Source organism: Nerophis ophidion, linkage group LG29 (assembly GCF_033978795.1).
Source record: "Nerophis ophidion isolate RoL-2023_Sa linkage group LG29, RoL_Noph_v1.0, whole genome shotgun sequence".
Taxonomy (NCBI): domain Eukaryota; kingdom Metazoa; phylum Chordata; class Actinopteri; order Syngnathiformes; family Syngnathidae; genus Nerophis; species Nerophis ophidion.
This window is the reverse complement of record NC_084639.1, coordinates 20,536,522-20,560,684: the sequence shown is the minus strand read 5'-3', so window position 1 is coordinate 20,560,684 and position 24,163 is coordinate 20,536,522. Positions and strand designations below refer to the sequence as shown.

Below are 24,163 nucleotides of genomic sequence, written 5' to 3'. Positions count from 1 at the left end.
TTTATGTAGAGCTTCAGTTGTTCAACAGTCCGGGGTCTCCGCTGTCGTACTTTAAAATTCATAATGCGCCACACATTTTCGATGGGAGACAGGTCTGGACTGGAAGAATGCACTACAAAGACAAGATATTTAATGTGCAAACTTATAACATTTTTAATTTTTCTTTACAAGTAATTAACTTAGAATTTCATGGCTGCAACACGTGCCAAAGTAGTTGGGAAAGGGCATGTTCACCACTGTGTTACATCACCTTTTCTTTTACACTCAATAAACGTTTGGGAACTGAGGAAACTAATTGTTGAAGCTTTGAAAGTGGAATTCTTTCCCATTCTTGTTTTATGTAGAGCTTCAGTCGTTCAACAGTCCGGGGTCTCCGCTGTCGTATTTTACGCTTCATAATGCACCACAAATTTTCAAAGGAAACTAATTGTTGAAGCTTTGAAAGTGGAATTCTTTCCCATTCTTGTTTTATGTAGAGCTTCAGTCGTTCAACAGTCCGGGGTCTCCACTGTCGTATTTTACGCTTCATAATGCGCCACACATTTTTGATGGGAGACAGGTCTGGACTGCAGGCGGGCCAGGAAAGTACCTGCACTGTTTTTTTTACGAAGCCACGCTGTTTAACATGTAGCTTGGCATTGTCTTGCTGAAATAAGCAGGGGCGTCCATGATACCGTTGCTTGGGCGGCAACATATGTTGCTCCAAAACCTGTATGTACCTTTTAGCATTAATGGTGCCTTCACAGATGTGTAAGTTACCCATGCCTTGGCCACTAATACACCCCCATACCATCACACATTGTAGCTTTTCATCTTTGCGCCTAGAACAATCCGGATGGTTCTTTTCCTCAAAAAATTGAAATGTGGACTCGTCAGACCATAGAACACTTTTCCACTTTGCATCAGTCCATGTTAGATGAGCTTAGGCCCAGCGTTTCTGGATGTTGTTGATAAATGGCTTTCGCTTTGCATAGTAGAGCTTTAACTTGCACTTATAAATGTAGCGACGAACTGTATATAGTGACAGTAGTTTTCTGAAGTGTTCCTGAGCCCATGTGGTGATATCCTTTAGAGATTGATGTCGGTTTTTGATACGGTGCCGTCTGAGGGATGGAAGGTCACGGTCACGTGTAGCGATTTCTCCAGATTTTCTGAACCTTTTGATGATATTATGGACCGTAGATGTTGAAATCCCTAAATTTCTTGCAATTGCACTTGGAGAAACGTTGTTCTTAAACTGTTTGACTATTTGCTCACGCAGTTGTGGACAAAGGGGTGTACCTCGCCCCATTCTTTCTTGTGAAAGACTGAGCATATTAAAAATATGACTCCTTTAATGTGCCTTGTAATCTGGTGCGATTTATATGTGGAAAAAAGATTGAACATAGACCATTCGTCTGTAGTCCGCCTTATAATCCGGTGCACCCTATGCTCCGGAAAATCCAGTAAGTAGAATGTTTGAGTGTGCATGAAGTGCAGAATAGTGTATATAAAGTGCATTTCTGTGTGTGTCCAGAGCACCTGTGGGTGTTGATCCCCGACGTCTTCATGGTCCTCACCTCCGAGGTGGCCGTGGACGTCATCAAGCACGCCTTCATCACGAAGTTCAACGACATCACGGCCGACGTAAGTGATAACGTAGCGGCCGCTCACTCTTCCTCCTCCCATGTCCTGGCGCTGTCTTTTTTTTTAGGTTTACAGTGAATACAGAGCCAGCTTGGCATTTGACCTGGTCAGTAGTCGGCAGAAGAACGTAAGCAAATAACAGTTCTTACAAACCCCGTTTTTCCATATGAGTTGGGAAATTGTGTTAGATGTAAATATAAACGGAAATACAATGATTTGAAAATCATTTTCAACCCCATATTCAGTTGAATATGCTACAAAGACAACATATTTGATGTTCAAACTGATACACATTTTTTTTTGGGTGTGCAAATAATCATTACTTTTAGAATTTGATGCCAGAAAACATGACAAATAAGTTGGGAAAGGTGGCAATAAATATTGATAAAGTTGAGGAATGCTCATCAAACACTTATTTGGAACATCCCACAGGTGTGCAGGCTAATTGGGAACAGGTGGGTGCCATGATTGGGTATAAAAGCAGCTTCCATGAAATGCTAAGTCATTCACAAACAAGGATAGGACGAAATTGTCGAACAGTTTTAGAACATTTCTCAACGAGCTATTGCAGGGAATTTAGGGATTTTACCATCTACGGTCCGTAAAGTCCTCAAAAGGTTCAGGGAATCTTGAGAAATCACTGCACGTAAGCTGCGATATTACGGACTTTTGATCTGCATCAAAAACCGACATCGGTGTGTAAAGGATATCACCACATGGCTCCGCTGTGAACGGGACTCTCGCTGCTGTGTTGGATCCGCTTTGGACTGGACTCTCGCGACTGTGTTGGATCCATTGTGGATTGAACTTTCACAGTATCATGTTAGACCCGCTCGACATCCATTGCTTTCCTCCTCTCCAAGGTTCTCATAGTCATCATTGTCACCGACGTCCCACTGGGTCATTATTGTCACCGATGTCCCACTGGGTGTGAGTTTTCCTTGCCCTTATGTGGGCCTACCGAGGATGTCGTGGTGGTTTGTGCAGCCCTTTGAGACACTAGTGATTTAGGGCTATATAAGTAAACATTGATTGATTGATTGACATGGGCTCAGGAACACTTCACAAAACCACTGTCAGTAACTACAGTCGGTCGCTACATCCGTAAGTGCAAGTTAAAACTCTACTATGCAAAGCGAGAGCCGTTTATCAACAACACCCAGAAACAGAACCGGCTTTGCCATCAGATGGACTGATGCAAAGTGGAAAAATGTTCTGTGGTCTGACGAGTCCACAAATTTAAATTGTTGTTGGAAACCCTGGACGTGGTGTCGTCCGGATTAAAGAGGAAAAGAGCCACCCGGACTGTGAGAGACGCAAAGTTCAAAAGCCAGCATCTGTGATGGTATGGGGGTGTATTAGTGCCCAAAGCATGGGTAACTTACACATCTGTGAAGGCACCATTAATGCTGAAAGGTACATAAAGGTTTTGGAACAACATATGCTGCCATCTTTTTCATAGACGCCCCTGCTTATTTCAGCAAGACAATGCCAAGCCACATTCAGCACATGTTACAACAGTGTGGCTTTGTAAAAAAAAAAAGTGCGGGTACTTTCCTGGCCCGCCTGCAGTCCAGACCTGTCTCCCATGGAAAATGTGTGGCGCATTATGAAGCGTAAAATACGACAGCGGAGACCCCGGACTGTTGAAGGACTGAAGCTCTACATCAGGGGTGTCAAACTCAAATACAGAGTGGGCCAAAATTTAAAACTGAACAGAGCCACGGGCCAAGGTTGAACAAATTAACCTTTTAATAGGGACCCAAACAAGTTTTGCATTGAATATTGAAAAAAGCAAGGCTTATATAACTTTATAGTGACATGCAAAATCGGGTTTTAAATAATAATCATTAAAAAATATCAATGGCATATCAAATAAAATGTAAATAAAAATGGAATGCCTCTTTTCTATTTGCAGCCCATTGAAGCAAATATCAAAATGAACTTTTTCCACAGGCTAATAATACATTTGCAAATAAAATAACAATAACAAATTAATCAAACATTCAAGCCTTTAAGTAGCAAGAGAAAGTGCATGAGTAAAACATTAATTATTGCTTGGAAGGGTGGGCGGGTATATTGTAGCGTCCCGGAAGAGTTAGTGCTGCAAGGGGTTCTGGGTATTTGTTCTGTTGTGTTTATGTTGTGTCACGGTGCAGATGTTCTCCCGAAATGTGTTTCTTATTCTTGTTTGGTGCGGGTTCATATTTGTAAGATTGATCAAGTTGTTTATACGGCCACACTCAGTGTGACCTGTATGGCTGTTGAACAAGTATGCCTTGCATTTACTTGTGTGCGTGTGTGTGTAAAAGCCGCATTTATTATGTGAAGTGAATTGTGAAGTGAATTATATTTATATAGCGCTTTTTCTCTAGTGACTCAAAGCGCTTTACATAGTGAAACCCAATATCTAAGTTACATTCAAACCAGTGTGGGTGGCACTGGGAGCAGGCGGGTAAAGTGTCTTGCCCAAGGACACAACGGCAGTGACTAGGATGGCGGAAGCGGGAATCGAACCTGCAACCCTCAAGTTGCGACTGGTTTGGCACGCTATTTCTATGTCGGAAAAGCGGACGTGACGACAGGTTGTAGAGGACGCTAAAGGCAGTGCCGTTAATGCACGCCCCCAATATTGTCGTCCTGGTAGAAATGGGGAGTTTTTTGGGAACGGGACTGAAATTTGGGAGTCCGGGTAAATCGGGAGGGTTGGCAAGTATGAGTATTAGCGGTGAATGCGGTGTTACAGCGGCACCACCGCTGTATAAAACCGGCGGGCCAGCTCTCATGTTAATTTCATATTGCCTCAAGGGCCAAATTTGGCCCGCGGGCCAGAGTTTGACACCCATGCTTTACATAAAACAAGAATGGGAAAGATTTCCACTTTCAAAGCTTCAACAATTAGTTTCATCACTTCCCAAACGTTTATTGAGTGTTGTTAAAAGAAAAGGTGATGTAACACAGTGGTGAACATGCCCTTTCCCAACTACTTTGGCACGTGTTGCAGCCATGATATTCTAAGTTAATTATTATTTGCAAAAACAATAATGTTTATGAGTTTGAACATCAAATATGTTGTCTTTGTAGTGCATTCAACTGAATATGGGTGGAAAAGGGATTTGCAAATCATTGTATTCCGTTTATATTTACATCGAACACAATTTCCCAACTCATATGGAAACGGGGTTTGTATTAATAATCATTAATATTCCAGTTTGTTGTATTGAAGTGCTGTGGAACTGTGCAGGCTTACACGGACTACAGTGACTCAGTGGCCCGCAGGATGGGCTTCATCCCGCTGCCTTTGGCCGTCCTGGTAAGACCCAACAAGTCGACACCGTCGGCCTTCAAGTGCAGAATGTTAACAGCTGTCATGTTTGAACAGCTCATCCGCGTCGTCGTGAGCTCAGTGAAGGTGCGAGGAGCTCTGTCATGCACCTGTGTGCTCCTCTTTTATCTCGGGTAAGACCCTACAACACTTCACTAAGCTTTAAGCACCGGTTCTGATGCTTTCGAAAGGTCCTCGTTCTCTTAGCCACGCATGTTCATGTGACACATGACTCCACTTCCTTCCGTGTCTTTAAAAAAAATACTACTTTTGATGTTAAAAAGTTACCTGCAATAAGTACAAACACAAGATACTTAAAGTTTGAACTGAGAAACTTTATTTTTTTGCCAACAATAGCTCATTTGGAATGTTACGCCTGCAATTTGTTTCAAAAAAGCTGACAGAAGTGGCAAAAAAGACTGAGAAATTTGAGGAAAGCTCATCAAGGACTTATTTGGAACATCCAAGAGGTGACCAGGCTATTTGGGAACAGCTGGGTGCCAGGGCAGCACGGTGGGAGAGGGGTTGGTTTGCCTGCCTCACAAAACAAAGGTCCTGAGTTCGATCCCGGGCTCGGAATCTTTCTGTGTGGAGTTTGCATGTTCTCCCCGTGACTGCGTGGGTTCCCTCCGGGTACTCCGGCTTCCTCCCACTTCCAAATACATGCACCTGGGGATATGTTGATTGGCAACACTAAATTGGCCCTAGTGTGTGAATGTTGTCTGTCTTATCTGTGTGTGCTCCGCCTTCCGCCCGAATGCAGCTGAGATAGGCTCCAGCGACCCCCAAAAGGACAAGAGGTAGAAAAATGGATGGGTGCCATGATAGGCTATAAAATCAGCTTCCATGAAATGCTAAGTAATTCCCAAACAAGGATGGGGCGAGGGTCACCAATTTGTAAGCAAATTGTCGAACAGTTTTAGAACATTTGTTCTAAAACAAGGAATTTAGAGATTTTACCATCTACGGTCCGTAAAATCATCAAAATGTTCAGAGAATCTGGAGAAATCCCTGCCCGTAAGCGATGATATTACGGACCTTTGATCCCTCAGGCGGTACTGCATCAAAAACTGACATCCGTGTATAAAGGATATCACCACATGGGCTCAGGAAGACTTCATAAAACCACTGTCAGTAACTACAGTTGGTCGCTACATCTGTAAGTGCAAGTTAAAACTCGACTATGCAAAGCCACAGCCATTTATCAACAACACCCAGAAACACAACCGGCTTTGCTGGACCCGAGCTCATCTAAGATGGACGGATGCAAAGTAGAAATGTGTTCTGTGGTCTGACGAGTCCTCATTTGAAATTGTTTTTGGCAACTGTGGATCAAAGAGTCATAGGTGCAAAGTGTAAAAGCCAGCATCTGTGATGGTATGGGGGTGTATTAGTGCCCAAGGCATGGGTAACTTACACATCTGTGAAGGCACCATTAATGCTGAAAGGTACATACAGGTTTTGAAGCAACATATCTTGCCATCCAAGCAATATTATCCTGGACGCCCCTGCTTATTTCAGCAAGACAATGCCAAGCCACGTGTTACAAGAGCCTGGCTTCGAAGTAAAAGAGTGCGGGTACTAGACAGTTTACAGAGCGCCGTGTTGCGGTTTATTTCCTCTGACACTGGACCACTATGACGTTTTTCCCCCTTCAGAGGCTCATTTTCTACGTCGGCATCTTTTCCTCCCGACACTCAGACGCAAGATAAATAAATGGACATACAGTGGGGCAAAAAAGTATTTAGTCAGCCACCGATTGTGCAAGTTCTCCCACTTAAAATGATGACAGAGGTCTATAATTTTCATCATAGGTACACTTCAACTGTGAGAGACAGAATGTGGAAAAACAAATCCAGGAATTCACATTGTAGGAATTTTAAAGAATTTATTTGTAAATGATGGTGGAAAATAAGTATTTGGTCAACCATTCAAAGCTCTCACTGATGGAAGGAGGTTTTGGCTCAAAATCTCACGATACATGGCCCCATTCATTCTTTCCTTAACACGGATCAATCGTCCTGTCCCCTTAGCAGAAAAACAGCCCCAAAGCATGATGTTTCCACCCCCATGCTTCACAGTAGGTATGGTGTTCTTGGGATGCAACTCAGTATTCTTCTTCCTCCAAACACGACGAGTTGAGTTTATACCAAAAAGTTCTATTTTGGTTTCATCTGACTACATGACATTCTCCCAATCCTCTGCTGTATCATCCATGTATCCATTTTGGTATAAACTCAACTCGTCGTACACATTGTCATGTACACTCCCACACTGTCATGTACGCACACACACTGTCATGTATGCACACACACAGTCATGTACACGGACACACTGTCATGTACACACACACACACACACACACACACACACACACACACACACACAGTCATGTACACAGACACACCGTCATGTACACATGCACACTATACACACACACACACAGTCATGTACGCACACACACACACACACTGTCATGTACACACACACGCACACACACACTGTCATGAACACACGCACACTATACGAACACACACTGTCATATACACACACACACTGTCATGTACACAGACACACACACACACAGTCATGTACACACACACAGTCCTGTATACAGACACACACACACACACAGTCATGTACGCACACACACACACTGTCATGTACACACACACTGTCATGTACACAGACACACACACACACACACACAGTCATGTACACACACACACACAGTCATGTACACACACACACACTGTCATGTACACACGCACGCACACACTGTCATGTACACAGGGACACTATACACACACACACTGTCATGTACACACGCACACTATACACACGCACTTCATGTACACACACACACAGTCATGTACACACACACACACACACTCACAGTCATGTACACAGACACACTGTCATGTACACACAAACACACACAGTCATGTACACGGACACACTGTCATGTACACACGCACAATATACATATACACACACACAGTCATGTACACAGACACACTATACACACACACACACACAGTCATGTACACAGACACACTGTCATGTACACACACACACACACACACACACAGTCATGTACACAGACACACTGTCATGTACACACACACACACACACAGTAATGTACACACACTGCCATGTACACACGCAAACTATACACACACACACACTGTCATGTACACACGCAAACTATACACACGCACACACACACAGTCATGTACACAGACACACAGTCATGTACACACACACACACACACACACACACACACACAGTCATGTACACAGACACACTGTCATGTACACACGCAAACTATACAGACACACACACACACACACACACACACACAGTCATGCACACAGATACACTGTCATGTACACACACACACACACACACACACACACACACACACACACACACACACACACACACACACAGACACACTGAGCGTTACATAAGCAGTGTGTCCTCACGCTCACCCTGGGCTGAAAAGCCGCCCTCATTGGTGGTCTCCCATCGGGCTGGCGCCATTGAAGACTTCCCCTCAGGGTGAAGAATACAATGTTGTCATCTCCAGTGCCATCGCTGCACATCCCCCTTCTGCTTTTTAAAAATAGCCCGCCTGCCGTGCCTTGGCAACAGTTCCCTGACACACACATCGCTCCTCACGCCTAATCACGTGCGGCCACAAATTGTCCCTTCTGTGTCTCATCAATGTCACTCTGGGCACCGACGCCACATTTCAACAAGACCACGGCGCTCCTTGTCTGACACACTTGTAGATCTGCTGAAGGACCTAAATACCCAGACACGGATTCTTCATCATGTGAATTAGCTGCTTGTACACACCGTTAAGTCCAAAACTATTTGGATACTGTACCTTTAACTTCACTGAGGTACAGAATAACAAAAACAATTAACAAAAATCTGTAAATATTGACTGTAATTATTACTGCACCTAACTTGTTCTACGGCATAAGTGCATCATTCACAAACATTGAGGAAATGTAAAAAAAAATAAACAGATAATAATAATAATAAATTAAACAAATACATGTTTTGCATCTGCACTAGTAATGATAATATTATACAAGTACCATGTTGTAAATAATGTAGTAGTAATAGTGATATTATACAAGTAACATGCTGTAAGTTATGTAATATTAATAGTGGTATAACACAAGTAATATGTAAGTAATGTAAAATAAAAGTGGTATTTGTTGCGTTTGGACCTGTTCTTCTTTCGGTCAACGCCCCCCCGGTTTTTTTTTTATGACTCATAAGCTGGTTTTTAAAATCAATCAGAGACTGAGGTTGCTCATTTTGATATTTTATATCCAAAATCTAGATGCAACAGTTCAATGCACGGCCCAAAATGATCTAATCCTAAAATGGCAGTTTCTCCCTCCTCGCTCGCTCTCACCCGCCCCTTTTCTTCTCCTCCCTACCTCGGACAGTTGAGATAACAGATTGTTATGGCTTCGTCCCTACATTCCAAATTCAAGGTCTATGTAAAAGGCTCACACTTTAGCTGTTCTAAAATCTGACTAGGAAATAAAAAGACAACCGAATCCAACATATTTTACCAGTAGCATGTTGTAAGTAATGTAATATTAATAGTGATATTAAACAAGTAACATGTTGTAGGTCATGCAATAGTAATATTGGTATCATACAAGTAACTTGTAAGTATTAATAGTGATATTATACAAGTAACATGTTGTAAGTAATGTAATAGTAATAGTGATATACGAGTAACATGATGTAAGTAATGTAATATTAATGGTGGTATCATACAAGTAACATGTAAGTAATGTAATAGTAAAAGTGATGTTATACAAGTAACATGTTGTAAGTAATGTTATATCAATAGTGGTATTATACAAGTAACATGTAAGTAATGTAATATTAATAGTGATATAATACAAGTAACATGTTGTAAGTAATGTAATAGTAATAGTGCTATACAAGTAACATGATGTAAGTAATGTAATATTAATGGTGGTATCATACAAGTAACATGTTGTACGTAGTGTAATATTAATAGTGGTATTATACAAGTAACATGTTGTAAGTAATGTAATAGTAAAAGTGATGTTATACAAGTAACATGTTGTAAGTAATGCAATAGTAATAGTGATATAAGAGTAACATGATGTAAGTAACGTAATATTCATGGTGGTATCATACAAGTAACATGTTGTACGTAGTGTAATATTAATAGTGGTATTATACAAGTAACATGTAAGTAATGTAGTAGTAATAGTGGTGTTATACAAGTAACATTTTGTAAGTAATTTAAAAATAATAGTAATATTACTCTAGTAACATGTTGTAAGTAACGTAATATTAATAGTGATATTATACTAGTAACATGTTGTAAGTAACATAATATCAATAGTGATATTATACAAGTAACATGTTGTAAGTAATGTAATTGTAATATTATTCTAGTAACATGTTGTAAGTAACATAATATTAATAGTGATATTATACAAGTAACATGTTGTAAGTAATGTAATATTAATAGTGATATTATACAAGTAACATGTAAGTAATGTAATAGTAATATTATTCTAGTAACATGTTGTAAGTAACGTAATATTAATAGTGATATTATACAAGTAACATGTTGTAAGTAGCGTAAAATTAATAGTGATATTATACAAGTAACATGTAAGTAACGTAATATTAATAGTGATATTATACAAGTAACATGTTGTAACGTAATATTAATAGTGATATAATACAAGTAACATTTTGTAAGTAATCTAAAAAGAATAGTAATATTATTCTAGTAACATGTTGTAAGTAACATAATATTAATAGTGATATTATACAAGTAACATGTTGTAAGTAATGTAATATTAATAATGATATTATACAAGTAACATGTAAGTAATGTAATAGTAATATTATTCTAGTAACATGTTGTAAGTAACGTAATATGAATAGTGATATTATACAAGTAACATGTTGTAAGTAACGTAATATTAATAGTGATATTATACAAGTAACATGTTGTAAGTAACGTAATATTAATAGTGATATTATACAAGTAACATGTTGTAAGTAACGTAATATTAATAGTGATATTATACAAGTAACATGTTGTAAGTAACATAATATTAATAGTGATATTATACAAGTAACATGTTGTAAGTAATGCAATAGCAGTGTTTCCCACAGGTCAGGCATCTATTTGTGGTGGTGTGGATGGGGGGGTGGGGGGTGTCAGTGGCGGCGGCGATGACCAAGAAGAACGCGGAGTTGTAATATAATTACATTGGCGGAGTTACAATACATAATAGGCTACTGCCACCTACTGCACCGGAGTTGTAACTACAAGCTCCATTCACAGACAGAGTCCTATTTTTATTTATTTTTTAATCTATTTGTGACGGCCGTAATTCTTTCGTGGCGGGCCGACACAAATAAATGAATGTGTGGGAAACCCTGAATAGTAAAAGTGATATACGAGTAGCATGGTGTAAGTAATGTGGTATTTATAGTGGTATTGTACAAGTAACATGTTGTAAGTAATGTGATATTATACAAGTAACATGTTGTAAGTAATGCAATAGTAATATTGGTGTTATACAAGTTACTTGTATGTATTGTAATATTAATAGTGAGATTATTTTAGTAACATGTTGTCAGTAACATAATACTAATAGTGATATTATACTAGTAACATGTAAGTAATGTAATAGTGATATCCGAGTAGCATGGTGTATGTAATGTGATATTAATGGTGGTATTGTACAAGTAACATGTTGTAAGTAATTAATAACGATAACGTTGCTTGGATGACAACATGTTCCTGCAAAACCTGTATGGACCTTTCAGCATTAATAGTGCCTTCACAGATGTGTAAGTTACCCATGCCTTGGGCACTAATGCACCCCCATACCATCACAGATGCTGACTTTTGAACTTTGCGCCTATAACAATCCCAATGGTTATTTTCCTCTTTGTTTTGGAGGACACCACGTCCTCTGTTTCTAAATATAATTTGAAATGTGGACTCGTCAGACCACAGAACACTTTTCCTCTTTGCATCAGTCCATCTTAGGTGAGCTCGGGCCCAGCCAAGCCGGCGGCGTTTCTGGATGTTGTTGATAAATGGGTTTGGCTTTGCATAGTAAAGTTTTAACTTGCACTTACAGATGTAGCGACCAACTGTAGTTACTGACAGTGGTTTTATGAAGTGTTCCTGAGCCCATGTGGTGATATCCTATACACACTGATGTCGGTTTTCGATGCAGTACCGCCTGAGGGATCAAAAGTCCGTAATATCATCACTTTCTCAAGATTCTCTGAACTTTTTGATGATTTTACGGACCGTAGATGGTAAAATCCCTAAATTCCCCGCAACAGCTCGTTGAGAAATGTTGTTCAAAAACTGTTCGACAATTTGCTTACAAAGTGGTGACCCTCGCCCCATCCTTGTTTGTGATTTACTTAGCATTTCATGGAAGCTGCTTTTATACCCACTCATAGCACCCACCTGTTCCCAATTAGCCTGCACACCTGTGGGATGTTCCATATAAGTGTTTGATGAGCACTCCTCAACTTTATCAGTAGTTATTGCCACCTTTCCCAACTTCTTTGTCACGTGTTGCTGGCATCAAATTCTAAAGTTAATGATTATTTCCACAAAAAAAAATGTTTATCAGTTTGAACATCAAATATGTTGTCTTTGTAGCATATTCAACTGAATATGGGTTGAAAATGAATCTCCCAACTCATATATAAACTGGGTTTGTAAATAAAGTACTATCTATTCATCTATTGCACATGAATCTTAATGAATGAGGTGCTGACTTGGTTGCCATGGTGATGTTGATGTGTGCAGACTGGTCACACTGAAGGTGCTGAACAGCATCGTGCTGCTGGGGAAGTCCTGTGTTTACGTCAAGAGGGCCAACATGGAGGGCAAGTTGTTCCAGAAGAAGCAGACCGCCTCAGCGAAGACCTCCAGCAGAGCAAGTCCGACAGCCTCAGGTGACCGCAACTCGACGACGTTAAGGTTGACTTAGACACGCCCCTTTTTAAACGCCTACAACCCAAATCCCCCACGAGTTCTTCTCCCCTTTTGGAACAACACCCCGCTAGCAGTCACACACAACAGACACGTGTAGACTGCAAGATGATGGCAGTCACAAATAAGAGATACATGTAGACTGCAATATGATGGCAGTCACTCATAACAGACATGTGTAGCCTGCAATATGATGGCAGTCACACATAAGAAATATGTGTAGACTGCAATATGATGGCAGTCACACATAAGAAATATGTGTAGACTGCAATATGATGGCAGTCACACATAAGACATACGTGTATACTGTAATATGATGGCAGTCACTCATAACAGACATGTGTAGACTGCAATATGATGGCAGTCACAAATAAGAGATACATGTAGACTGCAATATGATGGCAGTCACACATAAGAGATATGTGTAGACTGCAATATGATGGCAGTCACACATAAGACATACGTGTATACTGTAATATGATGGCAGTCACTCATAACAGACATGTGTAGACTGCAATATGATGGCAGTCACACATAAGAGACATGTGTAGACTGCAATATGATGGCAGTCACACATAAGAGATACGTGTATACTGTAATATGATGGCAGTCACAAGGAGACGAATCAGAAGAACGATGAAGTTACAGCCATGGCGACGCTGTCTGTAATAGAGTGATTCTATGTAGTCTGTTGCCATCTCCTGGTGAATGTTGGCTATAGCGTTATGGGGTTGCTTTTTGATTGGCCAACGATTTACGTGGTGTTGCGCACCTGATGGCAAGTGACTCTCGCCAGTACGCAAATGGCAGAACAATGGTTACTCAAATAGTGAAAGGTAAGTGTTGTTGTTTTTTTAGTAACCAGCAAGCACAGTACAGTTAGTTGAACAACTGTGTTTTTATTTTATTGTGTATTTGATAGGTGCCGTCTGAAATTCCACTATTTCTTATATATATATATATATATATCTTGATTGGATTATCCAGAGAATAGTGCTCGATACCGTGGTAGAGCGCAATATGTAGGTGTGGGAAAAATCACAAGACTTCTTCATCTCTACAGAACTGTTTCATGAGGGGTTCCCTCAATACTCAGGAGCGACTTATGTGTGAAATTATTAACACATTACCGTAAAATATCAAATAATATTATTTAGCTCATTCACGTAAGAGACTAGACGTATAAGATTTCATGGGATTTATCGATTAGGAGTGACAAATTGTTTGGTAAAGGTATAGCATGTTCTATATGTTATAGTTATTTGAATGACTCTTACCAAAATATGTTACGTTAACATAGCAGACACCTTTTCAGTTGGTTGAAAGAGCCATATTGGTCCAAAAACACAAAAACAAATTTGTCCGGAGCCGCAAAAAATTAAAAGCCATATTACAAACAGATAGTGTGTCATGAGATATAGATTGAATTAAGAGGACTTAAATAAAACAAAACGACCTCAAATATACCAACAAATGAGGCATAGTGATGCAATATGTAGATATTACTAGCCTAAATAGCATGTTAGCATCGATTAGCTTGTCTGATGAGCACTCCACACAAGTCAATAACATCAACAAAACTCACCTTTGTGCATTCATGCACAACGTTAAAAGTTTGGTGGACAAAATGAGACAGAAAAATAAAGTGGCATGAAACACTACTGGAAAGTCGGAGAAAGTTATACACGTAAACAAACTACGGTTAGTTCAAGGACTGCTAAAATTAGTAGGACAAAACGGCGCTCGCCAAATACTCGAATCAGTGAAGCATGTTTAATGTAAATAGTGTGCTTTATAACAATTAGGGAGGTTTGTGTCATGTTTGTCCTTCTACAGAAACCATATTAAAGCAAAAAATGTATTTTTTGTATTTTTTCCCACTTTTTCCATTTTTCATACATTTTCGAAAAAGCTCCAGAGAGCCACTAGGGCGACCCCCGAGCTAGAATATAAGAACTACACTTCCCAGCATGCATCATGTCGGCAGCTTGAATGCAGTTATGAGCACGCTATGGAGTTTACAGTTACGGTAGCACAATTAGCCCCGAACGGGCGAACATCAGGACCAACGTGTTACACGTCCGATTCGCCCAGCGACTCTCTGTCGGAGTATCAGCGCTGGGGTCCAGTGCACCACAGTTTTGTACTGTGGCTAGGCCCATACTTGCCAACCTTGAGACCTCCGATTTCGGGGGGTGGGGCGGAGGCGTGGTTTGGGGCGTGGTTTGGGCGTCGGGCATGGTTAAGAGGGGAGAACTATATTTACAACCAATTCACCAACTCGAGTATTTCATAAATATATTTGTATGAAATACTTGACTTTCATTGAATTCTAGCTATATGTATTTTTTTTCATTATATATATAAATAAAAGAAATAGTTGAATTTCAGACGGCACCTATCAATTACACAGTAATAATAACACAGTTCTACTAACTGTACTGTGTTTGCTGGTTACTAAAAAAACAACAACACTTACCTTTCACTATTTGAGTATCGTCACTTCCAAGTTTCCTGAAGATGGTGCCAGTATGTGCTTTGGCCTGGCGTCTCTCGCTGTCAGCTCTGTTCGTTTTTGTGTTGTTTGCGTCTATTTTCGTCTCTGTCGTCCTCTCTCCCGCCACCTGCGGGCTGTGTGTCGGGCCCCACCTGGATTAGCCGCGACCTTGGACGTGCTGGTTCGGTCTTGCGAACGCAAGATCTTTGACAAACAAAACGTTTATCCTGAAGGATTTCTTCACTTCCCGCGGACTTCCTCTGTGTGACGGAAACATGGCTGAGAGCCGGTGAGTCCGCCCCTTTTAATGAACTTCTGCCTCCGGAGTGTTCCTACTTTAATTCTCCGCGGTCGTCCGGTCGAAAAGGAGGAGGATTAGCATTTGTTTTCAAAAATGACTTTAAATACCGTCAGATCCGCCTGCAATCCTCCTTTTCAAACTTCGAACTGTGCGTGTTTGATCTGGAGGGGGCGTGGCTTCCAGCTCAGGCTGAATTTCGGGAGGTTTTCGGGAGAAGCGCTGAATTTCTGGAGTCTCCCGGAAAATCCGGGAGGGTTGGCAAGTTTGGCTTGGCCCTTCGGCGGAGTGCTACGGAAGCTCCCGGTATTGCTTGTCTCCCCGGCCCGAACTGAGAGACACAAACAGTGACAGAGAGAGCTCGAGAGAGAGCACGAACAGGCGGGCGAGGGAGGAAGAGCGCGTGCGGATCGAGTGGAAAATCGGCAAAACGTTTCTCTGCTTGCCTCAAAAGTGACGTCAATGTTCGGCCCGTGATTGGTAGATTCCTTCAGCTACGCACACAACGCTGTCAAGCGCCATTCATATAAAATTTGCGGGCCGCACAAACATTAAAAGCCTACTGAAATGAGATTTTCTTATTTAAACGGGGATAGCAGGTCCATTCTATGTGTCATACTTGATCATTTTGCGATATTGCCATATTTTTGCTGAAAGGATTTAGTAGAGAACATCGACGATAAAGTTCGCAACTTTTGGTCGCTAATAAAAAAAGCCTTGCCTGTACCGGAAGTAGCAGACGATGTGCGCGTGACGTCACAGGTTGTGGAGCTCCTCACATCTGAACATTGTTTATAATCATGGCCACCAGCAGCTAGAGCGATTCGGACCAAGAAAGCGACGATTTCCCCATTAATTTGAGCGAGAATTAAATATTTGTGGATGAGGAAAGTTAGAGTGAAGCACTAGATAAAAAGAAAAAAAAGGGGGACGGCAGTGGGAGCGATTCAGATGTTATTAGACACATTTACTAGGATAATTCTGGAAAATCCCTTATCTGTTTGTGTTAATAGTGTTTTAAATAAAATAATGATAAATGGGTTGTACTTGTATAGCGCTTTTCTACCTTCAAAGTACTCAAAGCGGTTTGACACTACTTCCACATTTACACATTCACACACTGATGGAGGGAACTGCCATGCAAGGCGCCAACCAGCACCCATCAGGAGCAAGGGTGAAGTGTCTTGCTCAGGACACAACGGACGTGACGAGGTTGGTACTAGGTGGGATTTGAACCAGGGACGCTCGGGTTGCGCACGGCCACTCTTCCACTGCGCCACGCCGTCCGTGAGATTATAAAGTCATACTTGAAAGTCGGAGGGCTGCGGTGACCGCCAGTGTCTCTGAGAGAAGCCAATGGAGGAGCCAAGATAACAGCTGCCTTTTTGACAGCTGCTGCAGGAGGACGCTACTTCCGCACAAGAGCCGACTTAATATCGCAATTTTCTCATCCAAAAACTTGCTGGTTGACATGTGGCAGAGAAACATGTTCGCTAAAGCTTCACAACAAACAAAGAAACAGCGGCTGTGTTTCGGTTGCCAAAGGCAGCTGCAATCCACCGCTTTCCACCAACAGCATTCTTCTTTGACGTCTCCATTATTAATTGAACAAATTGCAAAAGATTCAGCAACACGGATGTCCAAAATACTGTGTAATTATGCGATGAAAAGAGACGACTTTGAGCTGTAAGTGGTGCTGGGCTAAAAGGTCCACTCACCCAATAATGTCACAAACGCGTCATCATTCGGTGACGTTTTCAACAAGAAACTCCGCGGGAAATTTAAAATTGTAATTTAGTAAACTAAAAAGGCCGTATTGGCATGTGTTGCAATGTTAATATTTCATCATTGATATATAAACTATTAGAAAAAAAATATTGAACGAGCAAGGCTTGTATAACTTTATAGTGACATGCAAAATCGAGTTTCAAATAATAACAATAATAATTGAAAAATATCAATGGCATATCAAATAAAATGATAGTAAAAATTTAATGCCTCTTTTCTATTTGCAGCCCTCTGACGTAAAGATCAAAATAAACTTTTTCAACAGGCTAATAATACATTTGACAATAAAATAATAATGAATGAATCAAACATTCAAGCCTTGAAGTAGCAAAAGAAAGTGCATGAATAAAACGTTAATTATTGCTACACTGATTTGCTTTAGCACTGAATATGGAACAAGTATATAACTTAATAGTGCAAAATCAACTTTCAAAAAACTAATGAAAAAATATCTGGCATATTAAAGAACATTTAAATAAATAAAAATAATGCCCTTTTTCTATTTGCAGCCTTCTGAGGTAAATATCAACATAACTTTTTCCACAGGCTAATACATTTGAAAATAAAATTGATGTTTTGTTGGTAGCGGGTGGTTTATTTTGTAGTGTCCCGGAAGAGTTAGTGCTGCAAGGGGTTCTGGGTATTTTTTCTGTTGTGTTACAATGCGGATGTTCTCCCGAAATGTGTTTGTCATTCTTGTTTGGTGTGGGTTCACAGTGTGGCGCCTATTTGTAACAGTGTTAAAGTTGTTTATACGGCCACCCTCAGTGTGACCTGTATGGGGGTTGACCAAGTATGCCTTGCATTCACTTGTTTGTGTGTAAAGTCCGCATATAGCAGTGTTCCCCAACCTTTTTGGATCCGCGGACCGGTCAACGCTTAATAATTTGTCCTGCGGCCCGGGAAGGTAGGGGTGGTGGGTGAGGGGAATGTTTTTGTTTTGTTTTTCTCATGAAAAAGTGACGTTTTTGTCATGAAAAAGGGAGGTTTTTGTGGTTTGTGCACTAATTGTAAGTGTATATTGTGTTTTTTATGTTGATTTAATTTAAATATATATATATATATATATATATATATATATATATATATTTTTTTTTTTTTTTTTTAAATACAAATGAGTAAAAAATTCTTCTGCGGCCCGGTAGCAAAAGAAAATGCATGAATAAAACGTTAATTATTGCTCAGTTTGCAACACTGATTTGCTTTAACACTGAATATGGAACAAACAACACGTATATAACTTAATAGTGCAAAATCAACTTTCAAAAAACTAATGAAAAAATATCTGGCATATTAAAGAAAATTTGAATTAAAAAAATAATGCCCTTTTTCTATTTGCAGCCTTCTGAGGTAAATATCAACATAACTTTTTCCACAGGCTAATACATTTGAAAATAAAATTGATGTTTTGCTGGTAGCGGGTGGTGTATTTTGTAGTGTCCCGGAAGAGTTAGTGCTGCAAGGGGTTCTGGGTATTTTTTCTGTTGTGATTATGTTGTGTTACTGTGCGGATGTTCTCCCGAAATGTGTTTGTCATTCTTGTTTGGTGTGAGTTCACAGTGTGGCGCATATTTCCAACAGTGTTAAAGTTGTTTATACGGCCACCCTCAGTGTGACCTGTATGGCTATTGACCAAGTATGCCTTGCATTCACTTATGTGCGTGTAACAGCCGCATATATTATGCGCGTGGGATTTTCGGGAGGGCCACTGAACTTCGGGAGGATTGGCAAGTGTGAGAAATTGCGCCGAAAAGGAGGATACGGATTCTAGGAGCCCATGATGGAGGGGGCCCAGAGAGGCCCCTAATGATGATGAAATTATGTGTTGGGGGCCCTGTAAAGATTATTTACCAGGCGCCCCTGGTTACAGCGGCACCGCTGCTGTAATGTTAATTAGATATTGCCTCAAGGGCCAAATTAAATTACACGGCGGGCCAGAGTTTGACACCCATGTCTTAGAGAATTACATTTTAAAATATTTGGATTGGTACTCCTAGGAGGCCACGGGGAAGACCCAGGACACGTTGGGAGGACTATGTCTCCCGCCTGGCCTGGGAACGCCTCGGGATCCCCCGGGAAGAGCTAGACGAAGTGGCTGGGGAGAGGGAAGTCTGGGTTTCCCTGCATAGGCTGTTGCCCCCGCGACCCGACCTCGGATAAGCGGAAGATGATGGATGGATGGATATTTGGCTTCTTGGCTCTCTCAGCCAAAAAAGGTTCCCGACCCCTGATCCACGCGGTTATGTGGTAGTTGCTAGGTCCTGCTTACTTACGGAAAAAAATACAATATCGCATACACTAATGTAAAGGATATCACCTCCGGAACTCCGAAATTATCATCAGCTCAGTTTTGACCAAAATTGAGTTACAGGGTTTTGACTTCGGTCGGTAGTAGTGGGTTTTCAACTTTCATATAAAGGTGGGGGCCGCGTGTCCGAGACCCCTGATTTAGTTGATGAATGTTTTCTTCTTCCCAGGTGAGTCCAAGGTGAAACCGTCCCCACCCTCCGCCCCAACTTCCTCCTCCTCCTCCGTGACCGCGCAGCCAACGCCCAGGTCGGACTTCCCCTCGCCGCCGTCGGACCCCTCCACCACCGCGCCGCCTCCAGCTGAGGCGCCTGTCCCCGAGCCGCAGGCTCCGCCTCTCCCCAAGGAGGAGGAGGAGGCGGCCGAGCTCAAGCCCAGACCCCCCAAGAAGGACCTGCTGGAGATCGACCGCTTCACCATCTGTGGCAACCGCATCGACTGAGAACTCAGGGAAGAGGATTTATCGACAGTAAGTACGTTGTCTCACGCCGTCCCCGCCTCCCTCTGACAAGTTTCCTGGCAGGAACCTTCGGGCGAGACGATAACGGGCGGCGTCGCACGTCAAAACCGGAGTGTGAGCGTGTAGTGAAAGTGAAAGTGAGAACGCACCAGCACTTCCTGTCAGAGCAGCACAAATACTCCACATTTTCCAAGGTACGAAAGCGCAGAACTCCGCCCGAAGCGCCTCCAGTCGGCCTGCTGAAGGACACCACAGGTAGAACACCTCACCTGCAAACACACGCCAAGCACCGCCGGCCGTAGATCCTTCCGCCTTCTTTACAAAACGGACAAAAGTCTTGGGACACGAGTCTTCACCAAACGAAGGCGCACTCGACAAGTGCACAAAACCACACCTACGAGGTACGACGGCCGTGGAAGAAATACACAAAAATTCCCACCAAGCTCGGAAGTGCCGGACGCTCACATTTTGTCCCGCTCCCTGGCAGGGGAAGGTGTCCCAATACTTTTGGCCTCATGGACCAAATTGTCTTAAATCAGCTTCCGATGTTTACATCCTTTGATAGTAGCAGTAGTTTTGCAACGAAAAGCCTTTTTTTTTTTTATTATATAATCTATATCAGGCCTGGGCAATTCGGTATATCTATTTTTAGTAACACTAATGCAAAACCTCACAATGCTAAAAACGTTATGACAGACCACCTTAAAAAAACTGAATTTTGTTTTTGTTTTTTGTACAGAATGAGACAGCCAGAATGTACATGAAAATAAAGACCGTTACAATATTAACTATGAAGGATAAAACAGTGAATATTGACAACATGTGAACGTCACCCCTCCTCTCCATCCAAATATTTCACAATCAAGGTAAAGGCAACGGGAATGCAACAAACACAGTGAAATATGAACATGAAGGGTTAAAAACACACACCTACTATCTGATGTATCTGATCACTAAGTTTTACAACTTTGTTGTAAAGATCTCCTTGGACGTCTGATCCTGACACCCACATTTCTCTGTGGAAACACTCCCCGCCCACACTGCTTGATGCCGCGTCTGAGCTGCTGGGACTTACATTACTATACTAACTAATTATATTACCAAAGTAACTAATAACATTACCGTAACTCATTAGATGACCATAGTAACTCATTAGATGGCCATAGTAACTCATTAAATTACCGAAGTAACTAATTACATGACCATAGTAACTCATTGGAAGACGTAGTAACTCATTAGATGGCCATAGTACTCGTTAGATTACCAAAGTAACTAATTACATGACCATAGTAACTCATTAGATTACCAAAGTAACTAATTACATGACCATAGTAAATCATTAGATGACCATAGTAACTCATTAGATGGCCATAGTAACTCATTAAATTACCAAAGTAACTAATTACATGACCATAGTAACTCATTGGAAGACGTAGTAACTCATTAGATGGCCATAGTACTCGTTAGATTACCAAAGTAACTAATTACATGACCATAGTAACTCATTAGATGACCATAGTAACTAATTACACTAACATAGTAACTGATTAGATGACCATAATAACTAATTACATGACCATAGTAACTAATTAGATGACCATAGTAACTCATTAGATGACCATAGTAACTAATTACATTAACATAGTAACTGATTAGATGACCGTAATAACTAATTACATGACCATAGTAACTAATTAGATGACCATAGTAACTCATTAGATGGCCATAGTAACTAATTGCATTAACCATAGTAACTAATTAGATGACCGTATTAACTAATTGAATTACCATAGTAACTAATTAGATGACCAAAGTGACTCATTAGATGACCGTATTAACTAATTGCATTACCGTAGTAACTCATTAGATTATCAAATTACTAATTACATGATCATAGTAATTCATTAGATGACCATAGTAACTAATTACATTAACATAGCAACTGATTAGATGACCATAGTAAGTAATTACATTACCATAGTAACTAATTAAATGGCCATAGTAACTAATTAGATGACCGTATTAATTAGTTACGTTATTACGGGCTGCGCTCTCGAGGAGCTCCTGCTAAAGATGGAACATTTGGCAGAAATACCGGACAATTCCACAAACTTTATGGCTGGCTCACATCGTGGTCACTCCGTGATCACGTACGACCGCCAGACACTTCTGGATGTGGACGAATCGGGCCGTTTTGGACTGATAGACACTTGCGTGCTAGACTTGCTAACTAGCATGGGAATTCATCGGCGGCTACATCCAGCGGCCTGTGAAGCAGCGGAGTCTAGTAGCAGCGGGGGCCGTCTACGGAGCAGACGCCAGCGGTGTGATCGGAAACGCGGATGCCGAGCGGGGCTAAAAACAAAGCAGAAGGCTAATCCCCACAGAACACCACTTTCCTCCATCCCGAAGACGGATTTAGATGGAAAATGCGAGACTACTGGTCTGGGTAAGGAGTCTGTTAAATTAGAACAAGTTTTTTCTGCTTTGAGTGTTTCAGAGTTGGCCATGTGTTTTACTGAGGTGGCTAACTATGATGCGTGCAGTTTATCAAAGCAACAAACAAACAATCGGAAAATCCCCGTTACTGAGGTGGCTAACCATGATGTGTGCAGTTTATCAAAGCAACAAACAAACAATCGGAAAATCCCCGTTACTGAGGTGGCTAACCATGATGCGTGCAGTTTATCAAAGCAACAATCAAACAATCGGAAAATTCCTGTCGTATCAATTCCTAGATATGGTCGTATCTATACTAAATGCACTGGGCATAATAAACACAACATTATTAATATTGCTACTACGGATAATTTGATCAAAAACTCCCTAAAACAGCCCACTACCTATAATATAGGTTTTTTAAACATAAGATCATTGTCTCCTAAAACGTTGTTAGTTAATGATATTATCAGAGACAACAATCTTAACGTCATCGGTCTCAGCGAAACCTGGCTTAAACCAAACGACTTTTTTGCGCTAAATGAGGCATGTCCTCCTAACTTTACACATGCGCATATTGCCCGTCCGCTCAAAAGGGGTGGGGGGGTCGCACTAATATACAACGAAAACTTTAACCTTAGTCCTAACATAAATAATAAATATAAATCGTTTGAGGTGCTTACTATGAGGTCTGTCACACCGCTGCCTCTACACCTGGCTGTTATCTACCGCCCCCCAGGGCCCTATTCGGACTTTATTAATGAATTCTCAGAGTTCGTTGCTGATCTAGTGACACACGCCGATATTATAATCATAATGGGGGACTTTAATATCCATATGAATACCCCATCGGACCCACCGTGCGTAGCACTCCAGACTGTAATTGATAGCTGTGGTCTCACACAAATAATAAATGAACCCACGCATCGCAACGGTAATACGATAGACCTAGTGCTTGTCAGGGGCATCACCGTTTCCAAAGTTACGATACTTCCGTATACTAAAGTATTGTCCGATCATTACCTTATAAAATTCGAGGTTCAGACGCATGATCGTCACACTAATAATAATAATACCTGCTATAGCAGCCGCAACATTAATACAGCCACAACGACAACTCTTGCTGACCTACTGCCCTCGGTAATGGCACCATTCCCAAAGTATGTGGGCTCTATTGATAACCTAGCTAACAACTTTAACGACGCCCTGCGCGAAACCATTGATAACATAGCACCGCTAAAGTTAAAAAAGGCTCCAAAAAAGCGCACCCCGTGGTTTACAGAAGAAACTAGAGCTCAGAAATTATTATGTAGAAAGCTGGAACGCAAATGGCGCACGACTAAACTTGAGGTGCACCATCAA

The 24,163-nt window shown here is 41.1% G+C and overlaps 1 protein-coding gene across 2 annotated transcripts in view; it reads left to right on the top strand.

The window, feature by feature from the left end:
- tapt1a (transmembrane anterior posterior transformation 1a) overlaps positions 1–21,146 on the top strand; it is a 69,730-nt gene extending 48,584 nt beyond the window's left edge. For both annotated transcript variants that reach the window (XM_061891648.1, XM_061891647.1), the window contains 6 exons: positions 1,517–1,626; positions 1,694–1,753; positions 4,871–4,939; positions 5,009–5,085; positions 12,827–12,975; positions 20,073–21,146. In XM_061891648.1, coding sequence (XP_061747632.1) covers positions 1,517–1,626; positions 1,694–1,753; positions 4,871–4,939; positions 5,009–5,085; positions 12,827–12,975; positions 20,073–20,344 — 737 coding nt within the window. In that variant the 3' untranslated portion in view covers positions 20,345–21,146. The remainder of the gene's footprint in view (positions 1–1,516; positions 1,627–1,693; positions 1,754–4,870; positions 4,940–5,008; positions 5,086–12,826; positions 12,976–20,072) is intronic.
- Positions 21,147–24,163: the final 3,017 nt, after the last annotated feature.